The 15,971-nt window shown below is 51.0% G+C and overlaps 1 protein-coding gene across 3 annotated transcripts in view; it reads left to right on the top strand.

The window, feature by feature from the left end:
* The window catches only part of FTCD (formimidoyltransferase cyclodeaminase), a 73,677-nt gene that overhangs the window by 5,621 nt on the left and 52,085 nt on the right, over positions 1–15,971 (top strand). The window contains exon 1 of one of the 3 annotated variants that reach the window (XM_068120647.2): positions 8,084–8,236. The exons of 1 other annotated variant lie outside the window; for it this stretch is intronic. In XM_068120647.2, coding sequence (XP_067976748.2) covers positions 8,183–8,236 — 54 coding nt within the window. In that variant the 5' untranslated portion in view covers positions 8,084–8,182. Of the gene's footprint in view, positions 1–8,083; positions 8,237–15,971 lie in introns of those variants that run through there. One more of the 3 variants, XR_010984996.2, reaches the window with a different exon arrangement.

Here is a 15,971-nt window from a genome sequence, read left to right on the forward strand (position 1 = left end):
AGGGATGAAGAATGGAGCGACAGAGAATAGAGTCATCAGCAAAGAGATACAGAGGATTTTCAAGAGAGTCAGAGAGATCATTGATGAAGACCAGAAAAAGCACAGGGCCCAGAACACTGCCTTGTGGAACTCTAGCCTGAACAGGAAGAGGAGATGAGAGAAACCCATTCAGGGCCACACGTTGACTACGACTAGAGAGGAAGTTCGCCAGCCATGCGTGGAGATTTCCATGGATACCAAAAGAGGAGAGTTTGGTGAGCAGAGTGGGGTGCCAGACCGTATCGAAGGCACGTGATATGTCAAAGGAGACTGCTCTAATTTCCTGTTTGGCATTGAGGACCTCCATCCATTGTTGAGAAAGCAGAAGCAGCATGTCCAGAGTAGAGTATCCAGGTCTGAAACCAAATTGATGATCAGAGATCAAGCCATTGGAGAAGAGGAAAGATTTCATATCTGAAGCAATGATGGATTCCATGACTTTGCTGATAATTGGGAGAAGGCTGATTGGTCTGTAGTTGCTGGGATCTGTTTTTACACCTTTTTTGTGTAAAGCGGTGATGTTGGCAGATTTCCAAGCAGATGGAAGATGACCTTGAGCAAAAGAGAGGGTGAAGAGAACAGAGAGAGGGAGTGAAAGAGTGGAAGAACAGGATTTTAGGACCCGTGGGCTGATGCCGTCAGGTCCAGTTGCAGAATCAGAGTCGAGGGTTGACAGAAACTTTTCCATCTTGTCAGGAGGAAAGGACACAGAGCCCAGGAGCAGCTGGGTACGACAGGGTACGGTGGGTACAGAGAGGGATGGGTTTGGGACACAAGATTTAGAGGCAAACACAGAGTTGAGGCATTCAGCTTTTTCACGTGCGGAGTCAGCCGTGTGGCCATTTGAGGTGAGGGAGGGGATGGAGGGGGAACAAACACCAGAAACAGATTTGACCAGACGCCACCAGGATTTGGAAGAGGGAGACAGATAAGAGAGTTCGGTCCTGAGAACAGAGAGATATTGTTTCCTGGCTCTCCTGAGGGTGGACACACACTTGTTTCGGGCTTTGTGGAAGGAAATGAGATTTCCTTCTGTTGGATTTGCTTTCCAGGAGACGAAAGCAAGTTGTTTCTGGGCAATAGCCTCACCACAAGATTCCGTGTACCATGGACGGGAGGAAGGGTATGACAACAGAAGACGTATGTTATACTCCTAGTATATTGTACCATGGACGGGAGGAAGGGTATGACAACAGAAGACGTATGTTATACTCCTAGTATATTTCTCCCGTTTCCTTCTTTTCCTAATAAGGACATACCGTACAAGAAACGTGGCACAGGAGGACGTTATTACTTATTTGACCCATCAAGCCTGCGCAATCGTACGAACGTCTTTGCACTCCCCCATCCCCACTTTACTTCCTCAGACCTGTTGTAATGTAACTCCACAGAATCAACAAACAACGATCAATTATCGTACATTTATTAACTGTCAGCATACAGCACCATTTCACGTCCACGCCATCTGCATTCTGACGTAACTTCCGGAAACGGACATAAACCCGTTTGAAGTTTGAACATGGTCTACTGACCTACCGTCACTACCCTTGCAGGGATACCATTCCCTGAGTGAAAGATGATAAACATCCCTGCCTTACTACCATCCTAACTCTATTAGTCCTCTTCGGGTTTCAATGGAGGAGACTTGTAGCGGTTGCCGCTGAACATACACAATCGCCTTACACCTGCCGAGGACGCAACCACGGAGCGATCGCTGTGCCAGGCTCGCCCAGACCGCCCGGAGACGCTCAGTCTCGCCTTTCCCGGGCATGCCCGGACTCGCCTTTCCCGGGCTCGCCCGGCCCGTCCGGCGACACCCAGCTCGCCGTTCCCGGGCATGTCCAGGCACGCCCGGCCCGTCCGACGACACCCAGTCTCGCCATTCCCGGGCATGTCCAGACTCGCCCAGGTCTCCCGGACACGCCCAGTCGCGCCTTTTAAGGGCAAACGCTCTGGCATGAGATATTCGAGTGCTTGTATATAATGCTGCCCGATAAACGGGCTTTAGTCAGAATACCTGAGCTGTTTTGTTTCAATAAAGCAACTCGGACGAATTCCAGCTTTTTGTCGCGTCCATTCTTTCGATTCGAGTTGGAGCACAGCTCCTTCATTGGTGACCTACCGACATGGACACGGCAGTTGCCCTCAAACTGCCTACCTTCTGGGAGGCTCACGCGGCGGTTTGGTTCGCCCAGGCGGACTCCCAGTTCGCCCTGCGAGGCATCACCGCCGACGACACCCGCTTCCATCATGTGGTAGCAGCACTCGGCTCAGCCACAGCGGCCCACGCCCTCAGCCTCCTCCAGCACCCGCCAGCCGCTGACAAGTACGGCGCGATCAAGAAGCTCCTCCTCGACGCTTTCGCCCCCTCATCAGCGGAACGTGCACGGCGCCTGCTCGACCTGCCCGAGCTCGGCGACACGCGCCCGTCCGAGCGAATGGATTACATGCTCTCGTTGCTCGGGGAGCACGCCCCGGATTTTCTTTTTCAAGAGCTGTTCCTCCGTCAGCTGCCTAGCCAGGTACACCTCACCCTGGCAAGCACGCAGATCACGGATCCCCGCGCCCTCACCAGGGAAGCCGACAAGATCTCCTCGGCAGGCCAACGCATCGGGGCAGCGACCTGGAGCCCGCCGCCGTCCAAAGCAACGCCCATGGCGCCCGAGCACCCGGCACGGTCGGCGGCCGAACTGCCGGCGCAATTGGCGGCCGCTACGCCACGCCGACCGCCTCCAACACGACAACCGTGGCCTACACCTGACCAGGCGTGGTGTTATTACCATGCCAGGTTCGGACACTAGGCTCGGACGTGCCGACCCCCGTGCACTTTCGGCAAGTCGGGAAACGGCCGGGCCGGCGTTCATTCCCAGCCATGAGCGCCGGCCACTCGGGCAACTTGCTTTTTATTCGGGACAAAGCGTCCGGGCGGCGTTTCCTTTGTGACACCGGCGGCCAACTGAGCGTCATACCCGCCTCCGAGCAGGACAGGCGGGACGCCGTTTGCGGCCCCTCTTTGGTCGCTGCTAATGGCTCGGCCATACGCACTTTCGGCCCACGCAACGTCACCCTCTGCTTCGGCAGCCAGCGCTTTCAGTGGACCTTTGTGACCGCCTGCGTCCCCATGGCTTTGCTGGGCGCCGACTTCCTCTGCGCGCACGGGCTGCTGGTCGACGTCAAACGTCGTCGCCTTGTCAACGCCGAGACCTTCAGCTCCCTGGCGTGCACGTTGAGCAGCTCCGCGCCGACCGAACTGGCGTGCGCCCTCCCGACGGCGAACGAGTTCGCTCGCCTGCTCGCGGAATTCCCGGCCCTCACATGGCCGACGTTTTCGGCCGTCGCAGTGCGGCATGGGATCGAGCACCAGATACCCACTACGGGCCCGCCGGTCTATGCCAGGGCCCGCCGCCTCGACCCGGCCAAGCTCGCCGTGGCAAAGGCCGAGTTCGACGCGTTGGAGCACCTCGGCATCGTGCGGCGCTCCAATAGCGCGTGGGCCTCACCACTGCACATCGTGCCAAAGCCGGGGGGCGGATGGTGCCCGTGTGGCGACTACCGCCGCCTCAACAACGCTACCACCCCCGACAGGTACCCGATCCCGCACATCCAGGACTTTTCCGCCCGTTTGGCGGGACGGGTCATATTTTCCAAAATTGACCTGATACGGGGATACCACCAGGTACCTGTCCGGGCGGCCGACGTCCCGAAGACTGCCGTCATCACGCCGTTCGGCCTGTTCGAATTTTTGAGGATGCCGTTTGGCCTCAAGAACACGGCCCAGGCGTTCCAGCGCTTAATGGACGGCGTGCTGCGCAACCTGCCATTTCTTTTCGTCTATCTGGACGACATCCTCGTCGCCAGCACGTCCCGCGCCGAGCACCTCCTCCACCTCCGAACACTGTTCGGTCGCCTCAGCGAGCATGGCTTAATTGTCAACCCGGCCAAATGCCACTTCGGCACGACGACCGTTGACTTTTTGGGCCACCGCATCACCAAGACCGGGGCCGTGCCGCTGCCGACCAAGGTCGAGGCCATCACCACGTTCCCACGTCCCCGTTCCATCAAGGCCCTACAAGAGTTCCTCGGCATGGTGAATTTTTATCACCGATTCGTGCCCCGCGCTGCTCAGCTCATGCGGCCCCTTTACGAGGCCCTCCGGGACAAGCCGGCCAAGCATGACATTGTTTGGTCCGCGGCCATGGACGCGGCCTTCGCGAGCGCAAAACGGGCCCTCGCCGACGCAACGCTGCTGGCTCACCCGGTGCTCAACGCGCCCATCGCCCTCACTACGGACACCTCCAACTACGCGGTGGGCGCCGTCCATGAACAATGGGTGGACGGGGTTTGGCAGCCACTCGCTTTTTTCAGCCGGCAGCTCCGGCCGAACGAGTTAAAATACAACACGTTCGACCGCGAGCTGCTCGGTCTATTCCTGGCCGTTCGCCATTTCCGACACCTCCTGGAGGGCCGCCCGTTCACGGCTTTCGTCGACCACAAGCCGTTGGTCTACGCAATGGCCAAAGTCACGGAGCCGTGGTCGGCCCGCCAGCAGCGCCACCTCTCCGCCGTGTCGGAATTCACCACGGACATCCGGCACGTCGCCGGCAAAGACAACGCTGTGGCCGACTGTCTTTCTCGGGCCAGCGCGAACGCGGTCCACCTCGGCGTGGACTTCGCGCTCATGGCGGCCGACCAGACCACCGACACCTCGGTGCTGGCCCTCCGGGCGGCGGACACGGGCCTCCGCCTGGCCGACATCCCCTTCGCGGGCACCGTCCTGCTCTGCGACGTCTCCCAGGGCCAGCCTTGCCCCATCGTGCCCGTTTCCTGGCAGCGCCGCATCTTCGCCTCCATCCACGGCCTTTCTCACCCAGGCCGGAAAGCTTCTCAGAAGCTGGTGTCGGCGCGTTTCGTCTGGCACGGCCTTCGACGGAACGTCCGCGACTGGGCCAATGCCTGCACGGCCTGCCAGCAGGCCAAGGTCCACCGCCACACCCAGGCCCCGCTGTTTCCTTTCACCGTGCCTGCACGGCGTTTCGACCACGTCCACGTGGACCTGGTGGGTCCCCTGCCCCCATCGCGGGGGTTCACCCACCTGCTCACCATGGTGGACAGGACCACCAGGTGGCCGGAGGCCGTGCCCCTCACCTCCACCACCACCGCCGACATGGCGCAGGCGTTCATCGCCACCTGGGTCACGCGCTTCGGCGCACCGGCGGACATCTCGTCCGACCGCGGCCCACAGTTCACGTCCGAACTTTGGGGCGCAGTCGCCCGCTCGTTGGGGGTCACGCTGCACCGCACCACGGCCTACCACCCCCAAGCCAACGGGTTGTGCGAGCGGTTTCACCGCTCCATGAAGGCCGCACTCATGGCCGGCCTTCAGGACGACAGTTGGACCGACCGGCTGCCGTGGGTCCTTTTGGGCCTCCTCACGGCCCCCAAGGAGGACCTCCGGGCGTCCGCCGCCGAGCTCGTCTACGGCCAGCCGCTCCGCGTCCCGGGCGAATTCGTGCCCAACGCTACCAGTCCCTGGTCCGCCGCACATCAGCGCTCGGACCTCCAGGAGGCCGCCCGCCGATTTGCCCCCGTGCCAACGTCCCGCCACGGTGGCCCCCAGTCCTACGTCCCCCCGGTGCTTCGCACAGCGGAGTACGTCTTTGTGCGTCATGACGCGCACCGGGGGCCACTCCGGCCGCCGTGGTCCTGCGACGGGGCGACAAGTCCTTTGTCGTCGACGTTGGCGGCCGGTCGGACCGGATCTCTGTGGACCGCCTCAAACCGGCGCACATGTACGTCGACCGACCACCACGGTTGGCCCTTCCTCTGCGGCGAGGCCGCCCCCCGTCCACAGTTCCCCCCGCTCAACCACCCACCACCACGTCGGACCCCTCCCCACGACCCTCCAGGGGTCGCTTCGGCCGGGTCATCCGGACCCCCCTTAAATTGACCCTGCCGGTGCTGGTCGATTCTGGAGGGGCGTGTGTAGCGGTTACCGCTGGATGCACACAATCGCCTTGCACCGGCCAGAACACGGCCAGACGCGCCTCTCCCGGGCATGCCCGGACTCACTGTTCCCGGGCACGCCCGAACCTCCCGGGCACGCCCAGTCTCGTCTTTCCCGGGCATGCCCGCTATCGCCTTTCCAGGGCTCGCCCAGAGCGTCCGGGCATGCCCGCTATCGCCTTTCCAGGGCTCGCCCAGAGCGTCCGGGCATGCCTGCTATCGCCTTTCCAGGGCTCGCCCAGAGCGTCCGGGCATGCCCGCTCTCGCCTTTCCAGTGCTCGTCCAGAGCGCCCGGGCACGCCCAGCCTCGACTTGCCAGGCCGCAGCCAAACACGCCCGGGCAGGTCCAGACTCGCCTTTCCAAGGCTCGCCCTTGACACCCGGGCATGCCCGGTATAGCTTTTGCCGGGCAAACTTCCCGACATAAATGTGTATATATATTGCTGCCCGATAAACGGGCTTTAGTCAGAATACCTGAGCTGTTTTGTTTCAATAAAGCAACTCGGACGAATTCCGTCTTTGGTCGCGTCAATTCTTTCGACTCGCGTTGGAGCGCAGCTCCTTCAACATCACATTTAAAACGTTAAGCCATTTAAGAAGGGTGACAGGCTGGGTCGACTCACCTGCTGGTGTTTAATGGCATGACAGGGGCTTGAACTATGGACCTTAAGATCTTAGGTGAGTTACCTTCACTGTTAAGACACCAATCAGGCTTTGGACATCATATATAAGGGGTATATATAGGGAAGGACTACCTGTGCAAGTACCTTGAGACAAAAACCAATGAAGAACCTCAAACAACCCGACTTTCAAAAAATTGCAACCTCTGAATTCTCAGTCACATCACTGGATGATATTCACACTAGCAGTTATACAATTTTATCCGGGGCAGTATTTTTGTGATGGCGTATGAGTTCGTTACTTGTATAATCTGTCCGTATCATGATAACGAGCTTGTTAAATTGGTTATAGCTTGGTAAATCGGTTATAGTTTGTTAAATTGGTAATAGCTTGTTAAATGGGTTACAGCTTGGTAAATTGGATTGTAGCTTGTTAAATGGGTTATAGCTTGGTAAATTGGTTGTAGCTTGTTAAATGTGTTATAGCTTGGTAAATTGGTTATAGCTTGTTAAATCTGTTATACCTTTAAAATTGGTTATCGCTTGTTAAATTGGTTATAGCTTGTTAAATTGGTTAAATCTAATGAAAGTGGTTGTAGCTTGTTAAATCTTTTATAGCTTGTTAAATCAGTTATACCTTTAAAATTGGTTATAGCTTGTTAAATTGGTTATATCTTATTAAATCGGTTATAGATTGTTAAATCGGTAATAGCTTGTTGAATTGTGTATAGGGTGTTAAATAGGTTATAGCTTGTTAAATCAGTTATACCTTTAAAATTGGTTATAGCTTGTTAAATTGGTTAAATCTTATTAAATCGGTTATAGATTGTTAAATCGGTAATAACTTGTAGAATTGGTTATAGCTTGTTAAATATGTTATAGTTTGTTAAATCGGTTATAGCATATGTTAAATTGGTTATACCATGTTAAATCGGTCATAACTTGTTGAATTGTTTATAGGGTGTTAAATAGGTTATAGCTTGTTAAATCGGTTATAGTATATGTTAAATCGGTTATAGCATATGTTAAATCGGTTATAGCTTGTTAAATCGGTTATACCATGTTAAACAGTTGTAGCTTGTTCAATCAGTTATACCATGTTAAATTGGTTATAGCTTGTTAAATCGGTTATAGCATATGTTAAATCAGTTATACCATGTTAAATCAGTTGTAGCTTGTTCAATCAGTTATAGCATGTTAAATTGGTTATAGCTTGTTAAATCGGTTATAGGTGCTTCCCCAATAAAAAAATGTTTGGTCCCCTTAGTCTCCATACAGTTATTTTACGGTCAGTTAAAACGGTATTTATACTGTAATAATAATTGTCCTCAAGTGAGAGTCAGCTCTTTCACGAGCCTCGATTCAGTATACAAAAAAAACAAGAAAAACAAAAAAACTCTGAAGTTAAGCGTGATGATGTCATGTCGGAGGTGGAGTCAACACTCGACTCTCCCCAAAATAAGTTGTTGAATTAAATAATATTGCTTTACCCTGTCATCACCAGTGGCTACAGATCTAACATGGCTAAGATAATCGAGTGTGTGGCAAACTTCTCCGAGGGTCGTCGGAAAGAGGTAAATGAATTGAGCAAGTTATTTATTTATTTATTTATTTATTTATCGTTTGGACCTCTGTTGGTTGTTATTCCATTCGCGTTCAAATCCTCTGTAGAATCAGGAAAGCGCGGATTGAGTTGCAAAGAATATTTGTGCTGATTATATATTACTTTGTTTTTGTCTAACACTCCAAACAAAGCCAAATATTTTCATTTTCAATTTGAGAATGGCATTGCTTCTGCACATGATAAATCTTCTGCACATCATGATAAATCTTCTGCACATGATAAATCTTCAGCACATGATAAATCTTCAGCACATGATAAATCTTCCGCACATGACAGATCTTCTGCACATGTTAAATCTTCTGCACATCATGATAAATCTTCTACACATGATAACTCTTCTCAAGTCATGATAAATCTTCTGCACATCATGATAAATCTTCTACACCTGATAACTCTTCTCAAGTCATGATAAATCTTCTGCGCATCATGATAAATCTTCTGCACATAATGATAAATCTTCTGCACAACATGATAAATCTTCTACACATCATGAAAAATGTTCTGCACAACATGATAAATCTTCTGCACATGCGAAATATATTGCACATCATGATAAATCTTCTGCACATGATAAATCTTCTCACGTCTTGATAAATCTTCTGCACATCATGATAAATCTTCTGCACATCATGATAAATCTTCTGCACATGATAAATCTTCAGCACATGATAAACCTTCAGCACATGATAAATCTTCCGCACATGACAAATCTTCTGCACATGATAAATCTTCTGCACATGATAAATCTTCTGCACATGATAAATCTTCTCACGTCTTGATAAATCTTCTGCACATCATGATAAATCTTCTGCACATCATGATAAATCTTCTGCACATGATAAATCTTCAGCACATGATAAACCTTCAGCACATGATAAATCTTCCGCACATGACAAATCTTCTGCACATGATAAATCTTCTGCACATGATAAATCTTCTGCACATGATAAATCTTCTCACGTCTTGATAAATCTTCTGCACATCATGATAAATCTTCTGCACATCATGATAAATCTTCTGCACATGATAAATCTTCAGCACATGATAAACCTTCAGCACATGATAAATCTTCCGCACATGACAAATCTTCTGCACATGATAAATCTTCTGCACATCATGATAAATCTTCTACACATGATAACTCTTCTCAAGTCATGACAAATCTTCTGCACATCATGATAAATCTTCTGCACATTATGACAAATCTTCTGCACATCATGATAAATCTTCTGCATGTCATGACAAATCTTTTGACATGACAAATCTTCTGCACATGATCATTATTATCACTGAAGGTGGATACGGGTTATGTTTTCACACCTGTTTGGTTCTGTGTCTGTGAGCAGCATATCTCAAAAGGTTATGGACGGATTCGGACGAAACTTTGTGGGCATGTTTGGTGTGTGACAAGGAAGAAATGTTTCGATTTTGGTGAAGATCTAGATGTGGATTTTCATGCTCATGAAAGATTTTCGTTTGTATGTAAATTTTGACGATTATAAAGCAAATGCATATGGGTGGCAAATGTGACCTTAATGTGTTGGCAACTGACATTAATTAATGGCATTTAATGTGTTGTTTTGTTTTGTGGGAATTGGGATGGTAGTGTGTGGATTTTGGTTGTGCGAAGGGGCGCATTGGAAGTAGGGGCACATTATTTACTCACTCGGTGAAGCATGGGCCATGGAATGTGGATCGTAAACACATTCTCTATAATCATACATTCTTCATGCATTTCAGCATCCTCTATCTTTTTACCAATCAATGATTCACAGAATAAAATAGAAACAGCAAAGTTATTCCCATGTATTGAGAAGGAAAGTTCAGCCGACTCGAGATATATCTTTTTAAAAAGCACAAACTTACAATAAAGTTGACCTTGCCTTCATTTTAAAAACTTTACAGGGGTGCACCTTTTATGTTCATATTTAACAATTACCAATTATTATTAACTTCATCACTTTACTTCACAGAAAGAAGAAGAAGAACCTTCTTGCAGATAAAGTGGCACATTTGATCATAATCAGTACTTGTTCAATATGAACATATAAGTTTCACACTTTTAAAGTCGTAAACAATAAATAGCCCCGAGTGTGCATTGTGCTGAGTCATCTCTTGAGGTTGTACTTCAGACCTCAGCTGATTAGGGGAAGCCTCCCCCTTCCCTCCCCCACTCCCCCCGGGAACTGCCCGACCACCTGGGCAGGCTCCTGACCGAAATCGAAAAATATATGACAGAGCGATCCTGTGGGCCATCGAGTAGAAGGGCTGTATCAGGTTTCAGAGCAATGGGTTGATAAATAAGGGACGAATAGGAATCCAAAGTTTGGGGGTTGCCCCCGCCGGTGGGAGCTACCATGATCCAAAATCGAAAAATAGAAGCCTGAGCTAATGTGCGGGCTACTTGTCTTGAATTCATGTGTCAAGTTTCAGACCAATCAGCCGAGTAGAAGAGGTTGCTGAGTAGATAGGTTCAAAGTGCCTTTGACAGCGATTACAGCTTCAAATCTTGAGTTTTGTTACATTTTATGATATAGAAAATTATATAAAAATCCACTTTGACATTATGGGATATTATGTGTCGATCAGTGACAAAAAATCTCCATTTAATCAATTTTAAATTCAGGCTGTAACACAACAAAAGTGAAAAAGTCAAGCGGTGTGAATACTTTCTGGAGGCAGTGCGTATATCCTCTCCAATATATATATATATATATATATATATATATATATATATATATATATATATATATATATATATATATATATATTGTTACGGACGCGGTTTAGATGTTATTTTGACCGAGCAGTTGGTATGACCGCGACCGAACAGTTATTCCCCGACTAGACCCCGATTCCACCCAGACGTTGACCAAATCGCGCTATGCTAAATCAATGATGGAAAGGACACAACGACTGGGATAGATGAAACGACGCAAGGGGTACAGTTCTCAAGACCTCCGGAGCAGGGTATAATTACAGTGGTGGAGAAAAGGGGGTAGATTACAAGGTAGTGAGGTAAAGACACAGAAGAGGTGGGCACTTAATTACAGTCTTATCTTATCCCAGACAGACCACAGACAAACGGAACAAGGCTGACTTACACTGGGATTGATGGCAGGAAGGGACAGGTAGTCGATAGCACAAGGTGCACCTTGGCTCGGGGACAGGATAAAGCACGGTCCAGTCCAGAGATGCGGGGAGGCCTCACAGCGCTCGGAGGGTACGTCTTGCTTGCTCCAAGCTCAGCGCGCATCTGACGTCACCTCCCTCTTCCTGCGCATGCTCAGTGGGGAGTGACATGCCCTCGGCTGGTTGGCTCCGCCCCCCTGGGGCCGGTCCGCCGCTTCCATTGGGTGCGGGGGTTACCGGGCTCCGCCCTTGACGAGGAGCTGACAGGGAGCCCCTATTTGGTAACCCCGTCAAGCACATGTTCGATGGCGGCTCGTTGGGAAGGTCTCATGCCCTCCCAACACCCCCTACCAACCAAGCCGAAGTGAGGACGTGCACTCCCTGTGTACGCCGCTGCCGTTGCTGTTGTTGTTTTTGTTGTTGCTGAACCGTGAGGAAGAGCTGCGGGGAGGTATTGGGAGGTCCTAAACTTCCTAACGGTGCCATACAATCACATTCTGGTGCAACGAAGGGTCAGAATTAATGGAAACGAGTCCTTAACTGACATAGACTAAGAATAACTAGCAAGATGTCCTATAGTTGTCTTACATGAGATGCGGTGAACCTGGGCACGACATTTAATGGGGAAATAGGGGGAGGTCGGGTCTACAGAGTGTTGTTTACAGAAAATGGGACTAGAGAATGGGGGATTGGGATAGTTGGGAAGTATTGAGGAAATAGGGGAATATTTACAAGCGATATGAAGTGGATGCAAATCCCATATCCGCAACATTGCACCCTTCTCTACCTCGGGGCGTCCCAACCCGATAAATTTTTACCTACTTTAGTGTGGCACTCAGATGTAGTTCCCTCTACTATTAACTCAACCCTGAGTGCGACAGTTTTACAGATGTGCACAAATGAGTAAATATGTCCCCCTGTGACGTTGCACCCTTCTCCTAACAGAAACACACCCACAGGATAACCGAATCGTGGAAAGCATCCTCAAACTAAACATACAGCCGGTAGGGAGCCTTATTTATACAACACTGATATTTACACTACGATCCAGGACCTGTTCTTTGAGGAACACATGCAGATGTTATGCATAGGGAGAGCACGCATGCCAGCATCGATACACCAACCCACGAGTGCCCTGTGGCCCTACGGGCCTTTAATAATGTGCAGAGCACCCCGTCCAAGCACCAAAAGCACCACCCCATTACGCACAGTCAGCACCATCCGGTGCACCAATAAAGTGTTCATAAAAATGCACAATTAAGTGTCCATGGTCACCGGTGGTGTCGCAGCCGGCCGATGTTCTGCCGCTGGTCTTGCCTTCTTGGAGTGCACTTGGCCTTCTGGCTTCTTTAGAAATAAAGAAAGGCGCCAACCGCATCCATTTCTTAATTGTGGCCGTCAGGGGGCCAACTAAAAGTGGTTCACCTGTATGGCATAGGTGCCACGTTGACCCAGAGGTCCATCCACGGGTGGTTCTTGACCGCAAAAGAACTGCGGTCCATTGTGGGCGGCCACAAAAATTGCGGTCCATATGGTGTATCGATCCAGGCAGCAAGCAGCGGAAGTACAGGCCCACAACTGCGGAGCCACACCTCTCTCTCCTCTCTCTCTGCCCCAAAGCCAGATCCTCGGAGGTGGGAGACAAAAGAAGACAAGTGAGTAAGGTGGTAAGGGCGCAAAAGTGCACGCAATTCAAGGTAATGCACACTGGGGGCACATGGGAACCAGGTGAGACAGGTACGTTCCTACCGTACGCCCCCCCCCCCCCAACCAGGTAACCTACATTGCCCCTCCCTTACCCCTTACTGTATCCACAAAACACAACACTACCCATAAACATCTACTTTACACATCAACAAACGTCCCTACTGTCTTCCCCGTTCCTCCCATAAACCAAATTCGTCTTCTCTCCCTCCTCACCAATCAAATTTGCCATTTCCAACTCTCATCAAAATTTGCCATCTCCAACTCAACATCAAAATTTGCCATCACCAATTCATCATCAGTCCCTCCTAAGGAGGGAGAGATGGAATCACCCCAATGTCTCATCCACGTCGTGATGCGTCTCACAAATCCACACAGCAATTCTCCTTTCCTGCAACACAGAACAAAGGAACACAGGTGTGGAGTCATCATCACCACCTCACGTAAGTGGCTGCGTATGGTGCGACAGGTTCATCAATCCTAACTATTTCCAAAATGACTTTAACAACTTTACATTACCCGGGGTCTTTCTCCTGCCAAACCATTGGCCCACTTACACTATGGGTTCTAAAAACCAATTCCCATTGACCAAACTGTGGTGTTTCTCAAGTTGGGGTCTCACTCCCCCGATTCATCACTCGGTGCCCCCGCACAATTTCGGTGGCTGGGTCGTGTGACGCTCCTAGCTGGTCCGCCCACCTGCACACCTCCACCACTGTTGTTGCCTACCGAGCTCACCTGCTCCTCACCCTAACCTAACTAACTGGAGAAGGCCCTCTCGCACTCTCACCCCCTCAGTGCCCTCTCTGGCACGGGCTGCCCGATCCATACCCGGGATCCTCAGGCACCCACTGACACTAACGGCTCCCAGAGCCCACCTGCGGCCTCACCTGGCCGACATCTAACAGTGGCGGAGTGCCCAACCATTCACACTCATACTAACAGGCCACACGACCAGCCAATTTCACCACACCAATGCACCCATCCACAATACCATTCTGCAACCGCACCACAAATGCCAATATCCAACCACAATTTACCTATACCTTCTAACTATTCTTTAAACTACCCTCCCCGGGTACTCGTGAAAAGGGGTCCACTCTTCCCCCATCCACACCTTCGCACCATGCACACCACTCCGTACCACTTACTCCAACTCTCTCCACACCACTCATTCTCTGCTCCATATATTCCACACACCTGCACTTGCACACCTGTGCTCTCATACTTGGTGCCGCCTGCACCCTTCTCTCCCCCAAGCGCATTCGCGCTGATCCACAACACTCACTACTCATACACTGCTCCACGCACCTGTCCAGTTCTCACACAGCATCATCTCATCTAACTACTCCCCTCTGAAACTTGCGCTTCCCAGTCGTCCCTTTAAACTATTGCGCTCCCTCGTCATTATCATCCACTCTAATCTACCTGCGTCCCCTCTACAGGTATCCTTGTCACTAACTAACCTTAACGTTACCTAATGTCATCTTCGCTAGATCCCTACACACAATATCCTAACCCACCCGGGCTAGTTTTCACTGCCATACACCCCATAATCTATAGCGCATTTGCCCCCTTTTTTGTGAGGGATGACAGAGTTGCCATCCCACCACATGGGGCATCTCCCACTACCAAGTTTGCACATCAAATTTCAACAAATCAAAAATTTGCCAATCACTACCCATCATCTGCCAATCATTACTGCCAATCCTTTGCCAATCATCAAATTTTGTTTTTCTAATTTCGGGGCCAAAACACTATCCTCGTCATTACAGTCTACTTACTAATGCCTCTCGGTGCGCCAATTCACTTCTAAAGCTCGGCTTCGTACAGCCAAGCCATGAATGCGGGTTCTTTGGTGCCAGCGGCTGGATACGTCCCGCATTCGGTGCAGGGAAGGAGGTTTACCCAGGCCGAGGTCCCACGCACCATCTCGGCACGGAGCCATCCCATGGCCCGATCTCGACCTGCCGGAATGCCTCAACAAAAAGTGGTCGCCATGACGACCCTTCCTATCGGGCTGCCCGCTCCGCCTAGTGGAGCATGGACGCGGCCGTTCAAAGCGAGGCCCAGCGTGGATCGCGTACGGCGGTCCTTTCGAACCCGCCGTGGCTCGGATCCCCGCTGGTTCTCGCGGCACGCAAAGCCCGGCACGCACCGAGGGCCCGATTCGGCTATAAGTCGCTCTAACCGCTAACCCGGTTACCGTCGATGCCTCACCTGCATGCTTACACGCATACGCTACCCCTTTCTTGCTCATACATCCAGCCATTTCCCTGCTCTTGGTCATTGCACCTTCTCTTACACACCCAGGTACACTCATTCCACTCACAGACTTGGTCGCACACCTGACCACCGAACACCTTGGCACACATTCGTCGCTCGCACACCTCACCAACACACCTCTTCGCGCCCCCTCCTCGGTCACCTCCTCTGTGACGATCACAGGTGTGCTCTCACTCGCACACCCAACCACGTGCCTCACTACCAATTCCAGCGTGCATTCCCACACACGTGAAAAGGGGTCCACTCTTCCCACATTCCCACACACGCTCTACCATTCCAGGTGTGCTTCCTTTCTCACCTGTCACAACCAACTCATGCTCCTTGTCACTCTTACTACTCTCACCTCCACTCTTGACAGCGCACTCACCCTTACTCTCGACAGCGCACTCTTTCCTCATGCACCCGTCCGTTACACACCTTTCTCGCGCACACTCTCCCGTTACACCCTCTGTAACACTCACCACAGGTGTACACTCTTCCTTACTTTTGCCAGCGCACTCTTTCCTCATGCACCCTAGAGTCGGACTTTCTCGCACACCTCCTTTTTCGCACACCAGACCTGT

This window comes from Myxine glutinosa, chromosome 6 (genome assembly GCF_964187855.1).
Source record: "Myxine glutinosa chromosome 6, kmMyxGlut1.1, whole genome shotgun sequence".
NCBI lineage: Eukaryota > Metazoa > Chordata > Myxini > Myxiniformes > Myxinidae > Myxine > Myxine glutinosa.